Source organism: Salvelinus fontinalis, chromosome 36, assembly GCF_029448725.1.
Source record: "Salvelinus fontinalis isolate EN_2023a chromosome 36, ASM2944872v1, whole genome shotgun sequence".
Classification (NCBI taxonomy): domain Eukaryota; kingdom Metazoa; phylum Chordata; class Actinopteri; order Salmoniformes; family Salmonidae; genus Salvelinus; species Salvelinus fontinalis.
The window spans coordinates 15,794,827-15,819,934 of NC_074700.1; the positions used below are offsets into that span (position 1 = coordinate 15,794,827).

General features: G+C 43.3%; 3 protein-coding genes across 11 annotated transcripts in view; 2 read left to right on the plus strand and 1 right to left on the minus strand.

Moving 5' to 3' along the window:
- Positions 1 to 8,805: 8,805 nt before the first annotated feature.
- Positions 8,806 to 11,712, minus strand: LOC129835284 (N-alpha-acetyltransferase 38, NatC auxiliary subunit-like). The gene is made up of 3 exons (XM_055900847.1): positions 11,598 to 11,712; positions 9,954 to 10,131; positions 8,806 to 9,646 (listed from the first exon to the last, which is right to left on the minus strand). The coding sequence occupies exons 1-3, from the start codon at positions 11,634 to 11,636 to the stop codon at positions 9,522 to 9,524; spliced, it is 342 nt and encodes a 113-aa protein (XP_055756822.1). The 5' UTR covers positions 11,637 to 11,712; the 3' UTR covers positions 8,806 to 9,521.
- Positions 11,713 to 11,915: 203 nt separating this feature from the next.
- On the plus strand, positions 11,916 to 14,149 carry LOC129835282 (cytochrome b5 domain-containing protein 1-like). The gene is made up of 4 exons (XM_055900846.1): positions 11,916 to 12,244; positions 12,312 to 12,388; positions 12,493 to 12,711; positions 13,845 to 14,149. The coding sequence occupies exons 1-4, from the start codon at positions 12,124 to 12,126 to the stop codon at positions 14,073 to 14,075; spliced, it is 648 nt and encodes a 215-aa protein (XP_055756821.1). The 5' UTR covers positions 11,916 to 12,123; the 3' UTR covers positions 14,076 to 14,149.
- Positions 14,150 to 15,356: 1,207 nt separating this feature from the next.
- LOC129835285 (chromodomain-helicase-DNA-binding protein 3-like) overlaps positions 15,357 to 25,108 on the plus strand; it is a 51,217-nt gene continuing 41,465 nt past the window's right edge. For 3 of the 9 annotated variants that reach the window (XM_055900848.1, XM_055900852.1, XM_055900853.1), the window contains exons 1-8: positions 15,357 to 15,736; positions 17,763 to 17,896; positions 18,097 to 18,276; positions 18,396 to 18,520; positions 18,776 to 19,056; positions 19,360 to 19,523; positions 23,881 to 24,013; positions 24,206 to 24,387. In XM_055900848.1, the coding sequence (XP_055756823.1) occupies positions 15,571 to 15,736; positions 17,763 to 17,896; positions 18,097 to 18,276; positions 18,396 to 18,520; positions 18,776 to 19,056; positions 19,360 to 19,523; positions 23,881 to 24,013; positions 24,206 to 24,387 (1,365 nt within the window). In that variant the 5' untranslated portion in view covers positions 15,357 to 15,570. The remainder of the gene's footprint in view (positions 15,737 to 17,762; positions 17,897 to 18,096; positions 18,277 to 18,395; positions 18,521 to 18,775; positions 19,057 to 19,359; positions 19,524 to 23,880; positions 24,014 to 24,205; positions 24,388 to 25,108) is intronic. The other 6 variants (XM_055900849.1, XM_055900854.1, XM_055900856.1 and 3 more) reach the window with 4 other exon arrangements.

Consider the following 25,108-nt stretch of genomic DNA (forward strand, 5'->3'; position numbering starts at 1 on the left):
GCCCTACCTCCAGCTGTTTGCTTAGAAATTCTAGGGACAATTAGGAGGCCTGCGTCTTGTGACCGTAGCGTACGTGTAGGTATGTACGGCAGGACCAACTCGGAAAGATAGGTAGGAGCAAGCCCATGTAACGCTTTATAGGTTAACAGTAAAACCTTGAAATCAGCCCTTGCCTTAACAGGAAGCCAGTGTAGGGAAGCTAGCACTGGAGTAATATGATCAAATTTCTTGGTTCTAGTCAGGATTCTAGCAGCCGTATTTAGCACTAACTGAAGTTTATTTAGTGCTTTATCTGGGTAGCCGGAAAGTAGAGCATTGCAGTAGTCTAACCTAGAAGTAACAAATGCATGGATTAATTTTTCTGCATCATTTTTGGACAGAAAATTTCTGATTTTTGCAATGTTACGTAGATGGAAAAAAGCTGTCCTTGAAACAGTCTTGATATGTTCGTCAAAAGAGAGATCAGGGTCAAGAGTAACGCCGAGGTCCTTCACAGTTTTATTTGAGACGACTTTACAACCATCAAGATTAATTGTCAGATTTAACAGAAGATCTCTTTGTTTCTTGGGACCTAGAACAAGCATCTCTGTTTTGTCCGAGTTTAAAAGTAGAAAGTTTTCAGCCATCCACTTCCTTATGTCTGAAACACAGGCTTCTAGCTAGGGCAATTTTGGGGCTTCACCATGTTTCATTGAAATGTACAGCTGTGTGTCATCCGCATAGCAGTGAAAGATAACATTATGTTTTCGAATAACATCCCCAAGAGGTAAAATATATAGTGAAAACAATAGTGGTCCTAAAACGGAACCTTGAGGAACACCGAAATGTACAGTTGATTTATCAGAGGACAAACCATTCACAGAGACAAACTGATATATTTCCGACAGATAAGATCTAAACCAGGCCAGAACTTGTCCGTGAAGACCAATTTGGGTTTCCAGTCTCTCCAAAAGAATGTGGTGATCGATGGTGTCAAAGGCAGCACTAAGGTCTAGTAACACGAGGACAGATGCAGAGCCTCGGTCTGACGCCATTAAAAGTTCATTTACCACCTTCACAAGTGCAGTCTCAGTGCTATGATGGGGTCTAAAACCAGACTGAAGCATTTCGTATACATTGTTTGTCTTCAGGAAGGCAGTGAGTTGCTGCGCTTGTGGCCTGCTGGAGGTCATTTTGCACGGCTCTGGCAGTGCACCTTCTTGCACAAAGGCAGAGGTAGCGGTCCTGCTGCTGGGTTGTTGCCCTCCTACGGCCTCCTCCACGTCTCCTGATGTACTGGCCTGTCTCCTGGTAGCGCCTCCATGCTCTGAACACTACGCTGACAGACACAGCAAACCTTTTTGCCACAGCTCGCATTGATGTGCCATCCTGGATGAACTGCACTACCTGAGTCCCTTGTGTGGGTTGTAGACTCCGTCTCATGCTACCACTAGAGTGAAAGCACCGCCAGCATTCAAAAGTGACCAAAACATCAGCCAGGAAGCATAGGAACTGAGAAGTGGTCTGTGATCACCACCTGCAGAACCAGTCCTTTTTTGGGGGTGTCTTACTAATTGCCTATAATTTCCACCTTTTGTCTATTCCATTTGCACAACAGCATGTGAAATTTATTGTCAATCAGTGTTGTTTCCTAAGTGGACAGTTTGATTTCACAGAAGTGTGATTGACTTGGAGTTACATTGTGTTGTTTAAGTGTTCCCTTTATTTTTTTGAGCAGTGTAGTTGGTTGGTTGTGATCAGTTGTGGTAAGTCGTTTTGTGGTTGTGGTCAGAAGTTTTGTTAAGCAGGTGTGTGGCTCAGTAGTAGTGGTTGTGGTCAGGAGTTGGTTGGATGTGGTCAGTAGTCATGTGGCTGTGGTCTGGAGTTGTGGTCTCTGTGTTTGTGGTCAGTAGTTGTGTAGTAAGTAGATGTTTAATTGTGGTCAGTTTTGTTGTTGTGGTCAGTAATTTTGTTAAGCGGGTGTGTGGTTCAATAGTTGTGGTTGTGGTCTGGAGTTGTGATCTCATTGTGTGGTTCAGTAGATGTCTGCTTGTGGTCAGTAGTTGTGTGGTTCAGTAGTTGTGTGGTTTAGTGGTTGTGTGGTTTAGTGGTTGTGGTCTGGAGTTTTGGTCTGGAGTTGTGGTCTCATTGTGTGGCTGTGTGGTAAGTAGTTGGTTGGTTGTGGTCAGTCATTTTGGTAAGTAGTTTTGTGGTTGTGGTCAGTAGTTTTTCTTAAGCAAGTGTGTGGTTCAGTAGTAGTGGTCAGTAGTTGTGGTCAGAAGTCATGTGGTTGTGGTTAGTAGTTTTGGTGAGTAGGTGCGTGGTTGTGTTCGGTAGTTTTGTTGTAAATTGTGGTTCAGTAAGTGTTTTCAGTAGTTATGGTTGGTAGTTCTGTTGTTGTGGCCAGTAGTTGTATGGTCAGTAGTTGTATGGTGTGTCAGTAGTGTTGTGCTTAGTAATTGTGTTCAGTAGTGTTGTGGTTGTGGTAGTTGTGTGGTTCAGTAGTTGTGTGGTCAGTAGTTGTGGTGTTATGGTCAGTAGTCTTGGTCAGAGGTTGTCAGTAGTTGTGTGGTTGTGGTCAGAAGTTGTGGTCAGTAGTTTTGTGGTAAGTTGTGGTTCAGTAGTTGTTTTCAGTAGTTATGGTCTGTAGTTGTGTTGTTGTGGCCAGTAGTTGTATGGTCAGTAGTTGTGTGCTTAGTAATTGTGGTCAGTGGTTGTGGTAGTAGTGTGGTTCAGTAGTTGTATTGTCAGTAGTTGTGGTGTTATGGTCAGTAGTCTTGGTCAGAAGTTGTCAGAAGTTGTGTTGTTGCGGCCAGTAGTTGTGTGGTCAGTGGTTGTGGTCAGTAGTTTTGTTGTTCAGTTGTTGCATGGTTGTGGTCAGTAGTTGTGGTCAGTTATGATCTGTAGTTGTGTTATTGTGATCGGTAGTTGTGGTCAGTAGTTGTGTGTTGTGTCAGTAGTGTTGTGCTTCGTAATTGTGGTCAGTGGTGTTGTGGTAGTAGTGTGGTTCAGTAGTTGTGTGGTCAGTAGTCGTCAGTAGTTGTGTGGTTGTGGTCAGGAGTTATGGTCTCTAGTTGTGTTGTTCAGGTTAGTAGTTAGTTGTGGTCAGTAGTTATGGTCTTTAGTTGTGTTGTGGTCTGTAGTTCTGGTATTGTGGTCAGTAGTTGTGTGGTGCAATAGTTGTGTGGTTGTGGTCAGTAGTTGTGTGGTTAGTAATTGTGGTCAGTAGTTGTGTGGTTAGTAATTGTGGTCAGTAGTTGTGTGGTTCGGTAGTTGTGGTCAGTAGCGTGGTTGTGGTCATTAGTTGTGTGGTTGTGGTCAGTAGTTTTGGTAAGTAGGTGTGTGGTTCAGTAGTTGTATGTTTGTGGTCAGTAGTTGTGCGGTTGTGGTCAGTAGTTTTGGTAAGTAGGTGTGTGGTTCATTAGTTGTAGTCAGTAGTTGTATGATTGGAGTCAGTAGTTTTGTTGTCAGTAGCAGCTGTGTGGTTGTGGTCAGTAGTCATAAGGTTGTGTTCTGGAATTGTGGTCTCATTGTGTGGTTGTGGTCAGTAGTTGTGTGGTAAGTAGTTGGTTGGTTGTGATCAGTAATTGTGGTCAGTAGTCTTGTGGTTATGGTCAGTAGTTTTGTTAAGCAGGTGTGTGGTTCCGTAGTAGTGGACTGTGGTTGTGGTCTGGAGTTGTGGTCAGGGTCAGTAGTTTTGTTAAGCAGGTGTGTGGTTCAGTAGTAGTGGTCAGTAGTTGTGGTTCAGTAGTTCTGTGGTTCTGGTCTGGATTTGGTTGGTTATGGTCATTAGTCATGTGGTTGTGGTCTGGAGATGTGGTCTCTGTGTGGTTCTGGTCAATAGTTGTGTGGTCAGTAGTTGTGGTCAGTCGTGTTCAGTAGTTTTGGTGAGGAGGTGTGTGGTTATTCAGTAGTGGTCAGTAATTTGTGGTAAGTTGAGGTTCTGTAGTTGTGGTCAGTAGATGTGTGCTTGTGGTCAGCAGATGCGTGATCAGTAGTTGTGTGCTTGTAGTTGTGGTCAGTTATGGTCTGTAGTTGTGTTAATGTGATCAGTAGTTGTGTGGTCAGTAGTTGAGTGGTGTGTCAGTAGTGTTGTGGTCAGTAGTTGTATGGTTGTGGTAGTAGTGTGGTTCAGTAGTTGTGTGTTCAGTAGTAGTGGTGTTATGGCCAGTAATCTTGGTCAGAAGTTGTCAGTAGTTGTGGTCTCTAGTTGTGTTGTGGTCAGTAGTTTTGTGGTTGTGGTCAGTAGATATGGTCAGGTGTGGTCTGTAGTTGTGCTTCTGTGGTCGGTAGTTGTGGTCAGTAGTTGTGTGGGTGTGGTCAGTAGTTGTGTGGTAAGTAGTTGTGGTCAGTAGTTTTCATAAGTAGGTGTATGGTTCAGTAGTCGTGGTCAGTAGTTGTGTGGTTGTGGTCAGAAGTTGTTGTCAGTAGTTTTGTGGTAAGTTGTGGTTCAGTAGTTGTTTTCAGTAGTTATGGTCTGTAGTTGTGTTGTTGTGGCCAGTAGTTGTATGGTCAGTAGTTGTGTGCTTAGTAATTGTGGTCAGTGGTTGTGGTAGTAGTGTGGTTCAGTAGTTGTATTGTCAGTAGTTGTGGTTTATGGTCAGTAGTCTTGGTCAGAAGTTGTCAGAAGTTGTGTTGTTGCGGCCAGTAGTTGTGTGGTCAGTGGTTGTGGTCAGTAGTTTTGTTGTTCAGTTGTTGCATGGTTGTGGTCAGTAGTTGTGGTCAGTTATGATCTGTAGTTGTGTTATTGTGATCGGTAGTTGTGGTCAGTAGTTGTGTGTTGTGTCAGTAGTGTTGTGCTTCGTAATTGTGGTCAGTGGTGTTGTGGTAGTAGTGTGGTTCAGTAGTTGTGTGGTCAGTAGTCGTCAGTAGTTGTGTGGTTGTGGTCAGGAGTTATGGTCTCTAGTTGTGTTGTTCAGGTTAGTAGTTAGTTGTGGTCAGTAGTTATGGTCTTTAGTTGTGTTGTGGTCTGTAGTTCTGGTATTGTGGTCAGTAGTTGTGTGGTGCAATAGTTGTGTGGTTGTGGTCAGTAGTTGTGTGGTTAGTAATTGTGGTCAGTAGTTGTGTGGTTAGTAATTGTGGTCAGTAGTTGTGTGGTTCGGTAGTTGTGGTCAGTAGCGTGGTTGTGGTCATTAGTTGTGTGGTTGTGGTCAGTAGTTTTGGTAAGTAGGTGTGTGGTTCAGTAGTTGTATGTTTGTGGTCAGTAGTTGTGCGGTTGTGGTCAGTAGTTTTGGTAAGTAGGTGTGTGGTTCATTAGTTGTAGTCAGTAGTTGTATGATTGGAGTCAGTAGTTTTGTTGTCAGTAGCAGCTGTGTGGTTGTGGTCAGTAGTCATAAGGTTGTGTTCTGGAATTGTGGTCTCATTGTGTGGTTGTGGTCAGTAGTTGTGTGGTAAGTAGTTGGTTGGTTGTGATCAGTAATTGTGGTCAGTAGTCTTGTGGTTATGGTCAGTAGTTTTGTTAAGCAGGTGTGTGGTTCCGTAGTAGTGGACTGTGGTTGTGGTCTGGAGTTGTAGTCAGGGTCAGTAGTTTTGTTAAGCATGTGTGTGGTTCAGTAGTAGTGGTCAGTAGTTGTGGTTCAGTAGTTCTGTGGTTCTGGTCTGGATTTGGTTGGTTATGGTCATTAGTCATGTGGTTGTGGTCTGGAGATGTGGTCTCTGTGTGGTTCTGGTCAATAGTTGTGTGGTCAGTAGTTGTGGTCAGTCGTGTTCAGTAGTTTTGGTGAGGAGGTGTGTGGTTATTCAGTAGTGGTCAGTAATTTGTGGTAAGTTGAGGTTCTGTAGTTGTGGTCAGTAGATGTGTGCTTGTGGTCAGCAGATGCGTGATCAGTAGTTGTGTGCTTGTAGTTGTGGTCAGTTATGGTCTGTAGTTGTGTTAATGTGATCAGTAGTTGTGTGGTCAGTAGTTGAGTGGTGTGTCAGTAGTGTTGTGGTCAGTAGTTGTATGGTTGTGGTAGTAGTGTGGTTCAGTAGTTGTGTGTTCAGTAGTAGTGGTGTTATGGCCAGTAATCTTGGTCAGAAGTTGTCAGTAGTTGTGGTCTCTAGTTGTGTTGTGGTCAGTAGTTTTGTGGTTGTGGTCAGTAGATATGGTCAGGTGTGGTCTGTAGTTGTGCTTCTGTGGTCGGTAGTTGTGGTCAGTAGTTGTGTGGGTGTGGTCAGTAGTTGTGTGGTAAGTAGTTGTGGTCAGTAGTTTTCATAAGTAGGTGTATGGTTCAGTAGTCGTGGTCAGTAGTTGTATGGTTGTGGTCAGTAGTTGTGGTTTAGTAGTTGTGGTCAGTAGCAGCTGTGTGGTTGTGGTCTGGAGTTGTGGTCAGAAGTTGTGATCTCATTGTGTGGTTGTGATCAGTAGTTGTGTGGTAAGTAGTTGGTTGTGGTCAGTAGTTGTGTGGTCAGTAATTTTGTGGTTGTGGTTGGTAGTTTTGTTAAGCAGGTGTGTGGTTCAGTAGTAGTGGTCAGTAGTTGTGGTCATGTGGTTCTGTGGTTATGGTCAGGAGTTGTTTCTAGTTGTGTTCAGTAGTTGGTTGGATGTGGTCAGTAGTTGTGTGGTTGTGGTCATTAGTTGTGTGGTTAAGTAGTTGTGTGTTCAGTAGTTGTGGCGATTAGGTGTGTGATTTTGTTCCGTAGTTGTGGTCAGTCTGTGTGCTTGTGGTCAGTAGTTATGGTCTGTAGTTATGTTGTGGTCAGTAGTTTTTTGGTTCAGTAGTTGTTTTCAGTAGTTGTGGTCAGTTATGGTCTGTAGTTGTGATCAGTTGTTGTGTGGTTGTGGTCAGTGGTTATGGTCTCTAGTTGTGTTGTGGTCTGTATTTTTGTGGTTGTGGTCAGTAATTGTGGTGATGAGTGGTGTTCAGTAGTTATAGTCTGTAGTTGTGTTGTTGTGGTGCAATAGTTGTGTTGTAAATAGTTGTGTGGTTGTGGTCAGACGTTGTGTGCACTTTTAGGGAAAAAAGGTTCTGGAAAGAATCAAAAAGAGTAATCTGCTTGCTTCATATATGGCACCCCTTAATTCTATATAGCACCAATTTTGGTTCAGTGAAGAAGAACCAAATGGGTTCTGATCAAAGAACCCTACAACCATTTTTGGTTCTATCCAGAACCTTTTTGTCTAAGATTCTGGTGGTGGTCAGTCTAAACTACAGTTGTTGCGTGTGAAAACTGAACGAAGTGCGATGAGAAGTTATCAGGTGAAATATAAAGTGAGTGAACAGAAACAGCTTCGCTCTATCCAATCAGCGCAACAGGATCAACGTACAGCCCGCCCTTCTCTTTACAGACAGGCAAACTAGCCAGTTGAGTTATTTAGAGGGCGGAGCACAATCCTGGGGAGGACGAAGCTAGTGAGCATGACAAATATTCTCTATCATGCCAGGTAGTTCAGACCTGAGAATTATTCAAAATATTAGTGCTAGCTGTTTGGTCCGAAACAGATTCTGAATCATGGGAATTTATTATAAAGACATTGTCTCCTCCCGAGGCATGTGTTGCTAAAGCCAGTGTGATAAACATGCTAACAAACGTTTGTGCTTTGAAACTAAATAAATGCTGCACTCTGACCCACAATTTATTTAATAGATTCATGATAATATTAGACAAAGCAAGGAGAGTGAACGTCAAAATGTGATTTAGTTGTATTGGAATTTACTGCTGTTGGTAAGTAATGAATCTGCTAGCTTCTGACATGAATAATTGCATCTATAATGAAAGCAGTTTATGTTAATAAAACGGCTCAATCTATTAATTTGAAGAAACTATTCCTAATCCGTTCAGATTTTAAAAGCAGTGAAGTAGAGGAAGATTTTCTACTCTAACTTTTTGTCTAAATTGTTGGCAAAGTATTCAAAGTAGCAGATTTGTGTCAAAAGTTGTTGCATTTAAAGTGAATGGAATGTTGAAGTGAAGATGTCACAATTGGGAGATAGTTGAAAAAAGTCCCACTCTAGTGAATGAAGATAGATAAAAAGTTGAATATTTTAAAAAGTATAAAAGATATCAAAAGTTGAATATGAGCAACTCAACCCAGACCAGTCTACACATTTGAAGTTTGAATGGCATTTGTAGCTTAAACGGTGTAAGAGGAGTTGTGCGCTAAAGAATAAGAAAAATGTTGAAGATGTAAAAGTGGGGGCATTTGCTTCCCACAAGGGCAAAAATTGATACGACAAATACACATTACCAGAAAATAATGGCAAACTTTTGCAATCATGCATCATCATGTAACTCTCGTACTGGGGCCTCCTGAGTAGCCTAAGTGGTCTAAGGCCCTGCATCACAGTGCTAGCTGTGCCACTAGAGATCCTGGTTTGAGTTCAGGCTCTGTCGCAGCTGGCCGCGACCGGGAGACCCCTGGGGCGGCACACAATTGGCCCAGCGTCATCAGGGTTAGGGGAGGGATTGGCTGGCAGAGGTGTTCTTGTCCCATCGCACTCTAGCGACTCCTGTGGCGGGCCGGGCGCAATGCACGCTGACACGGTTGCCAGGTGTACCATCCGAAACACATTGGTGCGGCTGGCTTCCGGGTTAAGCGGGCATTGTGTCAGGAAGCAGTGTGGCTTGGCTGGATTGTGTTTCGGAGGACGTGCGGCTCTCGGCCTTCGCATCTCCTGAGTCCGTACGGGAGTTGCAGCGATGAGACAAGACTGTAACTACCAATTGGATACCACGAAAAAGGGGTAATTAAAAAAAAAATAAATAATAATCCCTCGTACTGAACATCTTTTCCTAGTAACACGTGCACTGATGGCCTGAACTGGTGTGACCTGAAAAGACGTGTCCCGAAACGAGTGAGATGGAGGACGTTTGTCGACGGCCTATGCTGCTAATAGGAGACAAGGGTTTAATCAAATCAAACTTTATTTTCCACATGCACCGAATACAACAAGTGTAGACTTTACTGTGAAATGCTTACAAGCCCTTAACCAACAGTGCAGTTCAAGAATAAGAAAATATTTACCAAGTAGGCTAAAATAAAAAGTAACACAATAAGAATACTGAGGCTATATACAGGGGGCACCGGTACTGAGTCAGTGTGCAGGGGTACAGGCTAGTTGAGGTGTTTAAGTCAAGTAAGTCATGAACTTTAGCTAGTCCTGCTCTGGACCATCTGTAACTGCTGCACTACCAGTATATAAGGACAGTCTGCATCATTCTTCATTAACAGATCAGACAGGTTTAGATACTGAAATGTATTGGAAAACATTTATCCATATTCCATACAATTAAACAGCGGTTCCATACACACACATATACTGTACAGCCTGGCTCAGTCCATGCCTCTCCTTGAATAAACATCTGTTGTACTCAGTATATTAACTTAACACACACACACTGTAATGTCACTGGGAGTGCCTGGTTAGATCTCACACACACCATGGCTGCCTGCTAAACCAAATACACTGGTACCAGAGATTAGCTGCATCTGGAATTCTCCTTTGATTGAATTCTCAATTTCAAGTCTCTACTGTAACGTCTTCTAGGCTGCTGAGACATAGACCTGGCTAGCCAGGATGTTAGCTAGTCTCCTCCAGCTTTGGGCGAGCTGATCTTGTTCCTCAGTGGCTGGACCCGAAACCCTGTGTGCCCACCAGGCTGTCTGATTCCACCTCGATAGAGACCACGTGGTGGCCGGGAATCATGGCTAACCCCAGCACTCTGGGCTCACCCTGGGAGAAGGAGTCTGATGCAGATGCAAGTAAGACACACACAAAATACATTTTTAAAATGAACATGTACACAGTACACAGTCTATTAACGGCAATGTTACACTGTTACAAAGCAGAATATGGACATCGTGTTCACGCCGGTCCCAGAGAGCTATAAGGTTTTTACAGCAAATAAACTAAGCAATACATTTGCTAGCTGAATCGGGTTTGTTAGTGCTGGGTTTGGACAAAACCCTGCACCCACTGCTCTGCAGGAACAGGGGTGAATAGCAGTGAACTTACTAGAGTGTGTGGGCTGAGCCTAATAAGTACTGTAGTTACCTGAGGATTTGAGGAACTCCTGAGCGGACCCCAGGATGACGTTGCAGTCTCTGTCCGTGCACAGGAACAGTCCCACCAGTGTCCGTCCGTCTGTCATTCTGATTCTCATGTTTTTGTTCAGCAGGCTCTCCAGCTTCTGACGTGCTCTGGAGGAGTAAGATGACAGTTCGCCCCGCCCCTAGAAATAGGGAGAAATTACATGATCGGCCTATACTTGTAACGGAAGCATAATGGTGATACTGGGTGCATCTCAACCATCTAAAGTGGCTTGCTCTCTTTGTAGCCTATACTTGTTAAACTTCCCCTTGGCAAGGTTGACAAGGAGACACGACTTTCGAACACTTTATTTTCCTAGCTCTGGTCCATGTGCATACATTGGATGTGCAAGCAGATCGTAGTGACGTATGCGCTTGGACCAGAGCTATTTTGACGGTAAACAAAATGCTCAACATGTGTTGATTTGTATTTTGAAGAGACGACAGCTTGTACATACAGAGAAAAGTTTATCGGCACTATAGCAACATCTTTACTTTGGTAACGAAAGTATATTGAAGCCAGTCACTAGACAAAATCTGAGAAATCCTCTATGAAGGAAATGGAATGATGCCAGGGTGTTGAAGCAGGCGTATTTACCGGTACATATGAGTAGCGACTGTTCAGGCTAGATTAGAGCTAACGTCGTTGAAAAAGCTACTTTAGACTATTGAAATAATGCTAGCTAGCTACGTTAACGGTAGCCCTTGATCATGACTCTCAGTTCCATTACATATAAGGCATCTTCTGTATGGGGGAGTTTTGTTAAGAGCCCCAACACTCCGTCTGAACATTAACACACATAGCTTGCGGTACCGTTTTGGAAGCTTAAGGACTTTTTCTTTCATATCAGCAACAAAGAAATACATTGATACACACCCTTTATAGGGTTCCCACACGGCCATACATCCATATTACAGCAGGTGTTTACGGAAGACAGAAGACCCACAAGTGTTAAAGAACTATATAGCATGTTCTGAACACCTGTGTTTAATGAAGGCTGCCAGAAACGTATTGACACTGAAAAATACTGTTGCCTGCTACTTTGATAAAGCCGGTTAAAACAGTGTACAGCACGGGATGTTGGTGGCACTTTAATTGGGGAGGGCAGGCTCGTGGTAATGGCTGGAGCGGTATTAGTGGAATAGTATCAACTACATCAAACACAGTTTTCATGTGTTTGATGCCATTCCATTGGCTCCGTTACGGACATTATTATGAGCCGTCCTCCCCTCAGCAACCTCCTGTGGTGTACAGTAATAGTACATTTTGCGTTTGTGAAATTATTTTGATGTGATATGAAAGTAAAGGGCTTTATGTTTCTAGAACCATATCGCAAATGAGAATCGATTTACATTAAGATTAAGTATTTGGCTGTCAGAGCAAGTCTATCTTTGGAAGAAAAAAACACAAGGTCCTTAAGGAGTAATGTTAACGGTATGCTCCTTAAGAGAACATCTTGGGCTACTTTAGCTTAGCTAGCTAGTGGATCCAACTTGCCCACGAAATGTATGGATCAGCTATGCACGCTCTCCTTTCAGTTTGGCAAAGTGAATATTATGTATTAGAAGTGTGTCAAATACGACAATATTAAATATATATCACCCCTACATGAGTTGATGGACCATTTTCTTCAATCATTGTTGCCATTCCACCCTTTCTTGATCGTATTTTTCTTGAGAAATTATTTCACTGCTGTACAGCCGGAAATTCGTTAGGGGATACGATGCATTGTGGGTATTGTAGTATGCAATGTAGGTAGGTAAAACTTATTTGGTTTTGGAGCATTTAATGGATCCTTCAGTTTGATTCTATTAAATTACAAAGTATTGTAATGCTTAATTCTATAATAAAATTTGTCAAATGTGTGTCATGATTTATTGACTGTGCAACCACTCGTGTGAGATGCCGCAAAGCTGATTTCAGTGTCGTGCTCTCTTTACCAGACGCTTCCGTGGTTCCCACAGTAACGGAGCTCCAGCTGTTCGTGTGTACACTTGTTGATACAATAGCGAGTGAGCTTGCACATAAACAAGATACGTTACTTTTTATATCTCTTGACATATGCTCAGTTGTTACATTTTACATTACCTTTTCTAGCTCTACATAATTGGGTAAATTTGCGGAAGTAATACAAATGCGGCCAACAAAGTATTTCACTCCAACAGAGGTGTCCCTTCATAACACCCTTGGCGACCTGTGGGTGTCATACCTGGGCAAGGTGTACGACTTGACACCATTGGTGAATGAATTTAAAGGTAAGTTGTCGAATACAAATAGGCTGTTAGGTTACAACAGTTTAATAAACAACACACTCTTTTTCAGGGGATGTACTTCTGAAGCCTATCATTGAGTGTGCAGGAAAGGACATCAGTCACTGGTTTGACCCAAAGACAAAAGATGTGAGTGAAACAATAATCAGACGTCTATCAAGAATGTAACATATTTGTCTTTCTTTTTCATCATATTGATGATAAGTAGGCTAATTCCCCATTTGTATGTTCAGATTCTGACCCACATTGACCCACTATCTGGGTGTGTGAAATACTACACCCCTAGGGGGCGCTTTGTGCACGTGCCGCCTCCCTGCCCTCGTACTGACTGGACCAATGACTTTGGGCGACCCTGGTGGAGAGATACGCAATATGAGGTGGGACTACTTTCTGTCAAGACCAGGTGGATCCGCATCATCAACACCCTCACATCCCAGGAGCAGGGTCTGGAGGTAAGTTATCCTTATTCTGATCAGGGAGAATGTCATGCATAGATCATAAGAGGCTGCATGTGTACATGTGATATTATACTAATCTCACATAGCAAGACACCATCCCCTGGCAAGCGGGCTAGTGCCATAGATAAATGCTGCATGCATGTATTATGCATATGCTATAGATATGCACACATCATACTGACATCATTCTGCACACATACATGTCACCTTCATGCATACATGCACAATTTATACATAACCATCATGCATACTATTGTAGCTGTTCAAGCCTTATCCTCCCACCTCCCCCTCAACCGCCTTATCAGCAACGCATTTTCAGCATATCACAGTAGCAGTCTATTAGGAGTGTATCCATTCAGCTGGCACTGTTTCACACACACTGCGTAATATCACTGACTGGAACACAGGTGCTGTGTCTCCCTTACTCTGTGTGTCACTGGCTGGATAAAATATGGGTTACCACACTGCACTCTAGGGAGCCCTGGCCTGTATGTGACTAGCTTCCAAAGGGACCAAAGGGACACTGGGAGGGGGAGTGAGTAGCACAGTAGTGCAGTGTGTCACTGTCAAGCCCTGGGGGGTTTGTGAGCAAGTCCTGGCTTGGTTCGCTCATTCCCCCCGCAGCCTACACAAACAAACACACAACACAACACACTCGCACCCACAGCAGAGCACGCCTCTCCTCTCCAGCGCGGTGGGAGAGCAGGCTTTCCCGCCAACTTGCCCCAGCTGGCACTAGTAGTCTTCTACTGGGCCAGAAGCTTAGTGTGGGTGCTCCACGCTCCACACAGTCAGACACATGCACTGCATAAACAAATTATTTTCTTATTTTTTTTGTTGGTTCCTGGAAGCCAAGCTAGAGTGGTTTAACCGCAAGACATGCCCATAGACCACAGAATGAGTTTCAGGGGAAAAAACAATGGAAAATATATATATATTTTTTTACTATTAAAATACAATGGCTGATGACAATGACTGATCATACCTATAGGTTCTAGATCTGAAACAGCTGCAACAGATTTCAGCTGCAGTCAATATATCCCCTGGGAAGTCAGGAACTACTGTACATGGAAAAGTAAAAGAAGAAAAAAAACTGCAACTTCTCCCTCCTCTCTCTCTTTCCCCAGGTGTGTTCCGAGGAGACCTTGAATGAGATTCTGCAGCGGTACCTCCGCTACAACTCTCACGCCGCCAGCTACACTTGGAAGCACAACTGTGTCAACCTGGACATGAGTAAAACGCTGGAGGAGAACGGCATCCCTGACGAGGACGAGGACTTCTACAACACACGCATGGACCGTGACCTCTTCTCCCAGTCCATCTGCCTATACTTCAACGACGACCTCACTGAACTTTGACCCTATATGTAAGAATGTTAGAAAATGGTGGTGAGCAATACGAGCAATCTATTAAAATGTTGACTCACAAAATACATTTTCTGTATGTGTTATTTGTTAGCGTTATATTATTGTCGTAGCAATTTTATTATAGCCAATTTAACCCAAAAAGGACTTGAACTGGTAACCTGTTCCTTTACTTGTCATTCTATCCCAGTGTCATCCTTTTGTCATTCCTTCAAAGCTTCTTGCATCTTTACAGTAGGCCTACATAAATTCATGCCAACATTTGACATAAAATAGCATGGTAACCATGGTAATTGTTTATGTGATATTCAACAGTACCTTTGTGGCTCTGCTGGGTTAAGATTTCCAGTTGTACAGAATGTGCAGGAAACCAAATCTACTATAATAGTAGCAATATCAGGTTTAGTCAGTCTGATATATAATATAATATCAAATCCAATTTTATTGTTCACATACACATGGTTAGCAGATGTTATTGCGAGTTTAGCGAAATGTTATCCATAGTTCTATTAATCAGTGACCTGTCATTGTTATCAATATCTAGGCTATTTATCATTATTCACAATTATACACACATTTTTTACTCTAAAATGTGCATACTGTATGTATGTCTGACCATAGACTCCTTTGTAAAAGCTGAGCTGTCTGAAGGGAGACCAACCATTGTTTGACTACTAGAGGTTTCCATGGCCTTACTGCCACCCATATCAAAGGGACTCTTGTGAAAGTGTGCAAGATGATTTTAAAATGTATCCTCTTTCATTGTAATGCTTTCAGAATGTTGAAAAAAATATATTCGATTTCTATTATTATTATCAAATAATCTCCAGTTGAAAAAAATGCCAGTTTGCACATTGCATAGATTTTTCTCCCTACCACAAGTGGTTAATTTTTAAGCAATCCAATCTGCTGTAAATCTGGGCATGGCTGCGGCAGATTTTCCCAACCCCCCCACTCTTAAGCTCCCTCCCCGACGTATCATTTTATACCACGGTGGGGGCCTTTAAGAATATTAAGGTGGCCATATTTGATAGATTTGTATCGCGTTTTTCAGTGCAGAAAGGGAGTTTTGTTGCGTGTGATCTTGAGACAGTTAGCTGGCATGGCTGATCATTGGTGGGGGGGGGGCAGTAACATTACAAGCATTCAAACACCCCCTTTCTTGTTTCTTGTAACAATGTACATGTTTTTTGAGGAGGGAGGGGTGCGCGGAGAGAGGCAGAGAGAGAGAGAAAAGAAGAGGGGGGGGGGGGGGGGGGGGCGTTCTGCAATATTATAGTCAGCCATTTTTTATGTAAGGGGATTTTTCTTATTGGGGGGGTTGTTAAAAAATAAATATAAGAGCGGCCATCTTTGTTTCCCTGCCTTGTAGTGTAAAATATTCCAAAACGGCCCCCACTTTTTTTCTGGTGTCGATTTGAATATTAAATAAATATCATAATTCCGGAGGGTTTCTGATTTCGAGGACGGAGCCGATGACAGGAATATAATGTCCTCTCCTCTCCGGTCCTGTGAGGAAGACCAGGGCATGTTGGTTAATTCCGAGGGAGTGGATTTTGATGAAGAAGACGAGGACGACGGAGATCTAGACGAGAACGCAAGCGACATAAACTCGCCGGCGGCGCCTCGAGAAACTGCAACACTAGCCGCGCCAGGTAGGCTATATTAGCTACAGTCGAAAGAGACACTGGCGAAAGACTCGGGAGCGCGCACACAAAATAGAAACAACATACGCCACATTTTTTTAAGTACACCAGGACACCCTGTGCCGCTCATCTCAATAGTTATCTGTTGCTGCAATATAATTAGTTGCTCCAAAGGATAGCGCAGCTTTGAAATAGAAAGAGTTGAAGATTCCAACTTGTAAACAATTCCACAAAGTTGATCCTCCTCAACGTTGCTTTTCATCCTGACAATGCTGTCATATTCATAGATGTAAATAATATCTCAATGTTAATAGGTCGATGTGAAGTGTACAGCTCACGACATCACTGGTAGAAAACATGGACTCCTCAGTAAGCTTTCTGATTGTGATCTTTAGAACAGTGCTGTGATGTCTGTTCCCGAGGCGTGAGCGTTAAAACCGGATGATAGAGTAAGTGCTGGCATGACAGTGTAAATAAACTTGCCTCCTACCCCATGACGGTCTCCACTGTCATACTGACAGGGACGGTCCATGATAGGACACGGACACTACTCCCAAATTCTGAATAGAACCGTTATGTGTAGCCTACAGGGCTATTGTTCCCACTCTCTTTTCGATGTCATAGGATACTAACACATGTAACACGTAGGCCTATAATACACAAAGCCTAGAAACTATTACTGTGAAGCCTAATTAAAGAAAGGACTTGCCTACAACAATTGCATGTGAAAAATACGATCAACAGAAATCTTATTTTACTCCAAAGAAGTTTCTTTTTGAGGGATTACAGATTTGGCCTACCTGGTTCCACGCCATAAAACATGTTTACATTATTTTACAGTTCGTTTTAATTAATACAATTACATTCATTTGCATGTATTCAATTGTGATTGCAGATCATGATTTTGGGATATTCAACAAGGGACATTTTAGCATCACTCTGAACTACTAGCCTAAACTATGTCGCCTGTCTCGAGACAAGAGCCGCGTATCAATTAGTGCGCTTCCCGCAGCAGCTCTAACCCCCCAGCGACCTACGTTGGCGGTTGTTGCTGTTGTGGTCGGGACCCAGGTGTTGGAATTAATTGCGGGGAAGTAGGGTAGGGAGTCGTTTCAGTTCATCCGATAGAGACAGACTGGCTTGCGGCCTCAGAATCACCGGGCCCCGCGTGATGCTAATGCCGCCCCTGGCTGCAGTTTGCAGCAGAAATATGCGGAGACCTTGTCTGGGCGCGCGCTGCGTGTTGTAGCCCTACCAACAAAGACAGACCATTAAATCGAACTAATTTCTACCAAGTGCAATGGCGGCCGCAAGCGATAGTTTTTTGGTGATGTTTTTTCCCCTTCTCTTCATCCCCCAGACAAAGCACAGGCTTCACTCTCTCTCACTCTCCAATAGGGTGCTGTCTCACTTTTTGCCAGGGGTAAAACTTGAATACAGGGATGAACGGTTCATTATCACTTACTGACCCTCAAAACGTGGGATGTCGTGTCTATAAATAAATAAATCTATTACATGTTTGATTTTATTTTATTTTTCCAATTCATTATTGCGGAAAAATGTATTGCCATGGACATAATGTTTTAGAAGCCCTTAAGCACTGTGTAACATGTAGCCTACATAAGGCCTTACTTTCATATGTCTCAGCCTCACATTTTCAATGCCACCATGAACAACATTATTGTGTGTTGTGAGGCGTTCATTAACAGATTAGCCAGATATGGATTTGGTTTTCACTGAACTGATACCAAGCAGCTGTCATTTCCACTTATCAGTCAAACTCACTGACTGGAACTAATTCAGCATGTCACAATTCAGTCAATCTCGAAGGTTGTGTTAAGATACTATACTCTCCCATATTACACATTTGGTGTCAACGCACACATGACAGTGTGTTGGTGAGAGGCTTTTGTTGTGTTTAATTGTGTTCAGAAGAGATTAGATTGACAATTCAAAGCCTTCAAAGATGATTATAGTCAATATGATTTAGTCACATTTCTCTCTTCCATCCCCCTCTCCTCTCTTCAATCCCCAGTAGAGGAAGAAAGGGAAGCATCAGACAGGGCCAGTCTAGGGAGGAAGAAACGAGGGCCCAAGAAGAAGGAGACAAAGAAGAAGGAGAAAGAGAAAGAAGGAAAACCAGTTAAAGCCAAAAAACGGAAAAAGATTGTAAGCTTCTCGATCATTACGGTCCATCAACCGCCATACATTCTGATGACACGTCATTCTATTTCATTTGCTTAATTGAAGTCATAGTTTTTTTTCTATCTGTGACATTACATATTGATTTAGCATCCCCACCCTCTCTTCTGTTCTTTCTCTCTTCCTCACTTTCCCTCTCTCCCCTTCTTTTCTCCTCTCCCCCTCAGGAAAGTGATGTAGAGAGAGACTCGGAGCGAGAGAGAGATTATGGTGAGAACTCCGACAGCGCAGCGAGTGACTTCTCTGGCGAGAAAAAGAAGAAGAAGAAACACAAGGAAAAGAAGGAGAAGAAAACCAAGAAGAAGAAAAAAGATGATGGGGTCAGCACGCACGAGGAGACAACAAAGGTAAGAAGAACACAACAAGAAAGTGCTATTGTTGCAGTTGTTGTTGTTTTGCTTCATTTTTTACACATTCTGATGGCTCAAGTCTTCAAGCTCTCTGACTGGTTGTTTCTCTCCTGCAGCCAATAGAACAGAAGACGTCGGCCCAGCTGGCTATGGACTGGGGTCTGGAGGATGTGGATCATACATTCACTGAAGATGATTACCGCACACTCACCAACTACAAAGCCTTCAGCCAGTCCATGAGGTACAGTTGGCCTGCTATAGTGATTGACTGTCAACGAGATGACTCAAGGAGTTATTGTTTATTTCAGTTGTCTAGTTCACTACCAACCGTGGAACAATTCCCTCCATTCACAATCCCTCAGAAACAACAATTTCTAGTTCAAATGTATTTTCAAGTTCAAGATTATTTGCCACACTGTTCAAAATCAATTGTCATTACTGTTCTGTACATCAAACACTCAGCTCTTCTTCCTCACCTTCCTCTTCGTCTTCCCAGGCCCATGATCGCCAAGAAGAACCCTAAGATCCCCATGTCTAAGATGATGACCATCCTGGGGGTTAAGTGGAGGGAGTTCAGCTCCAACAACCCCTTCAAGGGCTCCGGTGCTGCAGCCGTGGCAGCTGCAGCCGCCGCCGCCGCCATCGCCGTCGCCGAGCAGGTCTCCGCGGCAACCCCATCCCCGGAGCCGCCTCCACCCCGGAAGCAGCCCCAACCCCTACGGCCGCCCCCCCAGCCGCCACCCCCGCTCCGCAAGGCCAAGACCAAAGAGGGCAAAGGTCAGAGGATGAGAGAGAATGGTGGAGTGGTGGAGTGTGTCATGTATAGCAAGGACTGATTGAATTGAAATGGAATTGGTCCCAAATTGTAGTCTGGACCCTCAGACATGTTGTAGCCCTGATCTGGCACACCTGATGCAATTCGTCAAGGGTTTGGGTGATAGTCGACTAATTTAATCTGGTGTGCCAGTTTAGGGCTAGAACAAATATGTGAAACGTCTGAGGACCCCAAGGAGAGGTTTGGGAAATCCCACGCTAGAGCACTAGTAGAAATCTTGACTTCATTCTGTCCCTATTTCTCAGGCCCTGGGTATAAGAAGAGTCGCAGTAAGAGTCCTCGTGTTCTGGCTGAGAGGAAGAAGGCGGTGGCAGCAGCAGTAGCGGCTTCAGTAGCTAAAGCCAAGAAGATGTCCCCCATACGCATAAAACTGGGGGCCTTAGGCAACAAGAGGAAGAAGAGCAGCTCTGTAAGTACTATAATGTGAATTTGGATCTATAGATGTGCGGTGTAGGCCACTGTATGTGGGAGCATGCTGGTGTATGAGAGTCGACCGATCGGTGTTTCTCTCTCTCTCTCTCTCTCTCTGAATTCAATTCAATTCCTTTCAGTTCAGTTCAATTTAAAGGGTTTCATTGGCATGGGAAACATATGTTTACATTGCCAAGGCAAGTGAAATAGATAATAAACAAAAGTGAAACAAACAATAAAAAATGTACAGTAAACGTTACACTCACAAAAGTTCCAAAATAATAAAGACATTTCATATTTCATATTATGTGCAAATAGTTAAAGTACAAAAGGGAAAAGAAATAAACATAAATATGGATTGTATTTACAATGGTGTTTGTTTTTCACTGGTTGCCATTTTCTTGTGGCAACAGGTCCCACATCTTGCTGCTGTGATGACACACTGTGGTATTTCACCAAATAGATATGGGAGTTTATCAAAATTGGGTTTGTTTTCAAATTCTTTGTTGGTCTGTGTAATCTGAGGGACATATGTGTCTCTAATATGGTCACATATTTGGCAGGAGGTTAGGAAGTGCAGCTCAGTTTCCATCTCATTTTGTGGGCAGTGTGCACATAGCCTGTTTTCTCTTGAGAGCTAGGTCTGCCTATGGCGGCCTTTCTCAATAGCAAGGCTTTGCTCACTGAGTGTGTACATAGTCAAAGCTTTCCTTTTATTTTGGGTCAGTCACAGTGGTCAGGTATTCTGCCACTGTGTACTCTCTGTTTAGGGACAAATAGCATTCTGGGTTGCTCTGTTTTTGTTGGTTAATTCTTTACAATGTGTCAAGTAATTATCCTTTTGTTTTCTCATGATTTGGTTGGGTCTAATTTTGTTGCTGTCCTGGGGATCTGCAGGGTCTGTTTTTGTTTGTGAACAGAGCCCCATGACCAGCTTGCTTAGGGGACTCTTCTCCAGGTTCATCTCTCTGTAGGAGATGGTTTTGTTATGGAAAGTTAGAGAATCGCTTCCTATTAGGTTGTTGTAGATGGCTCTTTTCTGGATTTTGATAATTAGAAGGTATGGGTCTAATTCTGCTCTGCATGCATTATTTGGTGTTTTACGTTGTACACAGAGGATATTTTTGGAGAATTCTCTCTCTCTCTCTCTCTCTCTCTCTCTCTCTCTCTCTCTCTCTCTCTCTCTCTCTCTCTCTCTCTCTCTCTCTCTCTCTCTCTCTCTCTCTCTCTCTCTCTCTCTCTCTATATATATATATATATATATATATATATATATATATATATATACAGTTGAAGTCGGAAGTTTACATACACTTAGGTTGGAGTCATTAAAACTTATTTTTCACCCACTCCACAAATTTCTTGTTAACAAACTATAGTTTTGGCAAGTCGGTTAGGACACCTACTGTGTGCATGACACAAGTAATTTTTCCAACACTTGTTTACAGTCAGATTATTTCACTTATAATTCACTGTATCACAAATCCAGTGGGACAGAAGTTTACTGTGCCTTTAAACAGCTTGGAATATTCCAGAAAATTATGTAATGTCTTTTGAAGCTTCTGATAGGCTAATTGACATCATTTGAGTCAATTGGAGGTGTACCTGTTGATGTATTTCAAGGCCTACCTTCAAACTCAGTGCCTCTTTGCTTGACATCATGGGAAAATCAAAAGAAATCAGCCAAGACCTCAGAAAAAAAATTGTAGACCTCCACAAGCCTGGTTCATCCTTCGGAGCAATTTCCAAACGCCTGAAGGTACCACGTTCATCTGTACAAACAATAGTACGCAAGTATAAACACCATGGGACCACACAGCCGTCATACCGCTCAGGAAGGAGACACGTTCTGTCTCCTAGAGAGGAACGTACTTTGGTGCGAAAAGTGCAAATCAATCCCAGAACAACAGCAAAGAACCTTGTGAAGATGCTGGAGGAAACAGGTACAAAGTATCTATATCCACAGTAAAACGTGTCCTATATCGACATAACCTGAAAGGCTGCTCAGCAAGGAAGAAGCCACTGCTCCAAAACCGCCATAAAAATGCCAGACTACGGTTTGCAACTGCACATGGGGACAAATATCATACTTTTTGAAGAAATGTCCTCTGGTCTGATGAAAAAAAAATAGAACTGTTTGGCCATAATGACCATCGTTATTTGGAGGAAAAAGGGGGAGGCTTGCAAGCCGAAGAACACCATCCCAACCGTGATGCACAGGGATGGCAGCATCATGTAGTGGGGGTGCTTTGCTGCAGGAGGGACTGGTGCACTTCACAATATAGGTGGCATCATGAGGATGGAACACTATGTGGATATATTGAAGCAACGTCTCAAGTCATCAGTCAGGAAGTTAAAGCTTGGTCACAAATGGGTCTTCCAAATGGACAATGACCCCAAGCATACTTCCAAAGTTGTGGCAAAATGGCTTAAGGACAACAAAGTCAAGATATTAGAGTGGCCATCACAAAGCCCTGACCTCAATCCCATATAAAATTTGTGGGCAGAAGTGAAAAAGTGTGTGCGAGCAAGGAGGCCTGCAAACCTGATTCAGTTACACAAGCTCTGTCAGGAGGAATGGGCCAAAATTCACCCAACTTATTGTGGGAAGCTTGTGGAAGGCAACCTGAAACGTTTGACCCAAGTTAAACAATTTAAAGGCAATGCTACCAAATACTAATTAAGTGTATGTAAAATTCTGACCCACTGGGAATGTGATGAAAGAAATAAAAGCTGAAATAAATCATTCTCTCTACTATTATTCTGACATTTCACATTCTTAAAATAAAGTGGTGATCCTAACTGACCTAAGACAGGGAATTTTTACTTGGATTAAATGTCAGGAATTGTGAAAAACTGAGTTTAAATGTATTTGGCTAAGGTGTATGTAAACGTCCGACTTCAACCTTATATTATAAATAAACTCAGCAAAAAAGAAACGTCCTCTCACTGTCAACTGCTTTTATTTTCAGCAAACTTAACGTGTAAATATGTGTATGAACATAACAGGATTTAACAACTGAGACATAAACTGAACAAGTTCCACAGACATGTAACTGTCAGTATATGGTGTGGCCACCAGCTGCATTAAGTACTGCAGTGCATCTCCTCCTCATGGACTGCACCAGATTTGCCAGTTCTTGCTGTGAAATGTTACCCCACTATTCCACCAAGGCAACTGCAATTTCGCAGGCATTTCTGGGGGGAATGGGCATAGCCCTCACCCTCCGATCCAACAGGTTCCAGACGTGCTCAATTGGATTGAGATCCGGGCTCTTCGCTGGCCACGCCAGAACACTGACATTCCTGTCTTGCAGGAAATCATGCACAGAACGAGCAGTATGGCTGGTGGCATTGTCATGCTGGAGGGTCATGTCAGGATGAGCCTGCGGGAAGGGTACCACATGAGGGAGGAGGATGTCTTCCCTGTAACGCACAGCGTTGAGATTGCCTGTAATGACGCCAAGCTCAGTGCGATGATGCTGTGACACACCGTTCCAGACCATGACGGACCCTCCACCTCCAAATCGATCCCGCTCCAGAGTACAGTCCTCGGTGTAACGCTCATTCCTTCGACGGTAACCACGAATCCGACCATCACCCCTGGTCGAGACAAAACCGCAACTCGTCAGTGAAGAGCACTTTTTTCCAGTCCTGTCTAATCCAGCGACGATGTCTGGTGAGAACCTGCCTTACAACAGGCATACAAGCCCTCAGTCCAGCCTCTCTCAGCCTATTGCGTACAGTCTGAGCACTGATGGAGGGATTGTGCGTTCCTCGTGTAACTCAGGCAGTTGTTGTTGCCATCCTGTACCTGTCCCGCAGGTGTGATGTTCAGATGTACCAATTCTGTGCAGGTGTTGTTACTCGTGGTCTGCCACTGCGAGGACGATCAGCTGTCCCTCCTGTCTCCCTGTAGCACTGTCTTAGGCGTCTCACAGTACGGACATTGCAATTTATTGCCCTGGCCACATCTGCAGTCCTCATGCCTCCTTGCAGCATGCATAAGGCATGTTCACGCAGATGAGTAGGTACCCTGGGCATCTTTGTTTTGGTGTTTTTCAGAGTCAGTAGAAAGGCCTCTTTTGTGTCCTAAGTTTTCATAACTGTGACCTTAATTGCCTACCGTCTGTAAGCTGTTAGTGTCTTAACGACCGTTCCACAGGTGCATGTTGATTAATTGTTTATGGTTCATTGAACAAGCATGGGAAACAGTGTTTAAACCCTTTACAATGAATATCTGTGAAGTTATTTGGATTTTTACAAATTATCTTTGAAAGACAGCGTCCTGAAAAAGGGACGTTTCTTTTTTTGCTGAGTTCATGTATATATCTAACTCCATCCCTTCCTCTCAGAGTGGTGATGATGTTGATGAGGAGGACTCGCTGCAGGAGGACTCCAGTGTCCACAGCTCCTCGGTCCGCTCCGACAGCTCCTCCCGGGTCAAGAAGAACAAGAGAGGACGTCCGGCCAAGAAGAGTAAGAAAAGTAAACAAAATGTACCATAAAAAAAGGTTATAAACTCTGAATCTGTCTGACTTATGCTCAGCATGTGATGTCTCTCTGTCTTTTCTCCTTCTCCCTCTCTCCCACCCCCTCTCTTATCCCCCTTCCTTTTCCCTCCCCAATTTCTCTCTCTCTCTCTCTCTCTCTCTCTCTCTCTCTCTCTCTCTCTCGCAGTGCTGGATGAGGGTGAGGTGGAGGGGGATGGTTATGAGACAGACCACCAGGACTACTGTGAGGTGTGCCAGCAGGGAGGGGAGATCATTCTGTGTGACACCTGTCCTAGGGCCTACCACCTGGTCTGTCTGGAGCCTGAGCTGGAGAAGGCCCCCGACGGCAAGTGGAGTTGCCCCCACTGTGTGAGTACCATACCGTAATCCTCAAAGTTGGTGTTAATAATCCTCAAGTCTGTCTATTTGACTGACTGTTTATGTCAGCATTACAGACAGAGCTGCGTGTAATGCTACTGTTAGTGTGTACTCTATTCACAGTGAGCTTTCAGAAAGTATTCAGACCCCTTGACTTTTTACACATTTTGTTACGTTACAGCCTTATTCTAAAATGGATTCAATTGTTTTTTCCCCCTCCTCAATCTACACACAATAGCCCATAATGACAAAGAAAAACAGTTTTTTAGACATTTTTGCTATAAAAATTATTTTAAAAACCCGTAAATATCACATTTACAGTTGAAGTCGGAAGTTTACATACACCTTAGCCAAAGACATTTAAACTCAGTTTTTCGCAATTCCTGACATTTAATCCAAGTAAAAAATCCCTGTTTTAGGTCAGTTAGGATCACCACTTTATTTTAAGAGCGTGAAATTTCAGAATAATAGTAGAGAGAATGATTTATTTCAGCTTTTATTTCTTTCATCACATTCACAGTGGGTCAGAAGTTTACATACACAATTGGTATTTGGTAGCATTGCCTTTAAATTGTTTCGCTTGGGTCAAACATTTCAGGTAGCCTTCCACAAGCTTCCCACAATACATTGGGTGAATTTTGGCCCATTCCTCCTGACAGAGCTGGTGTAACTGAGTCAGGTTTGTAGGCCTCCTTGCTCGCACACACTTTTT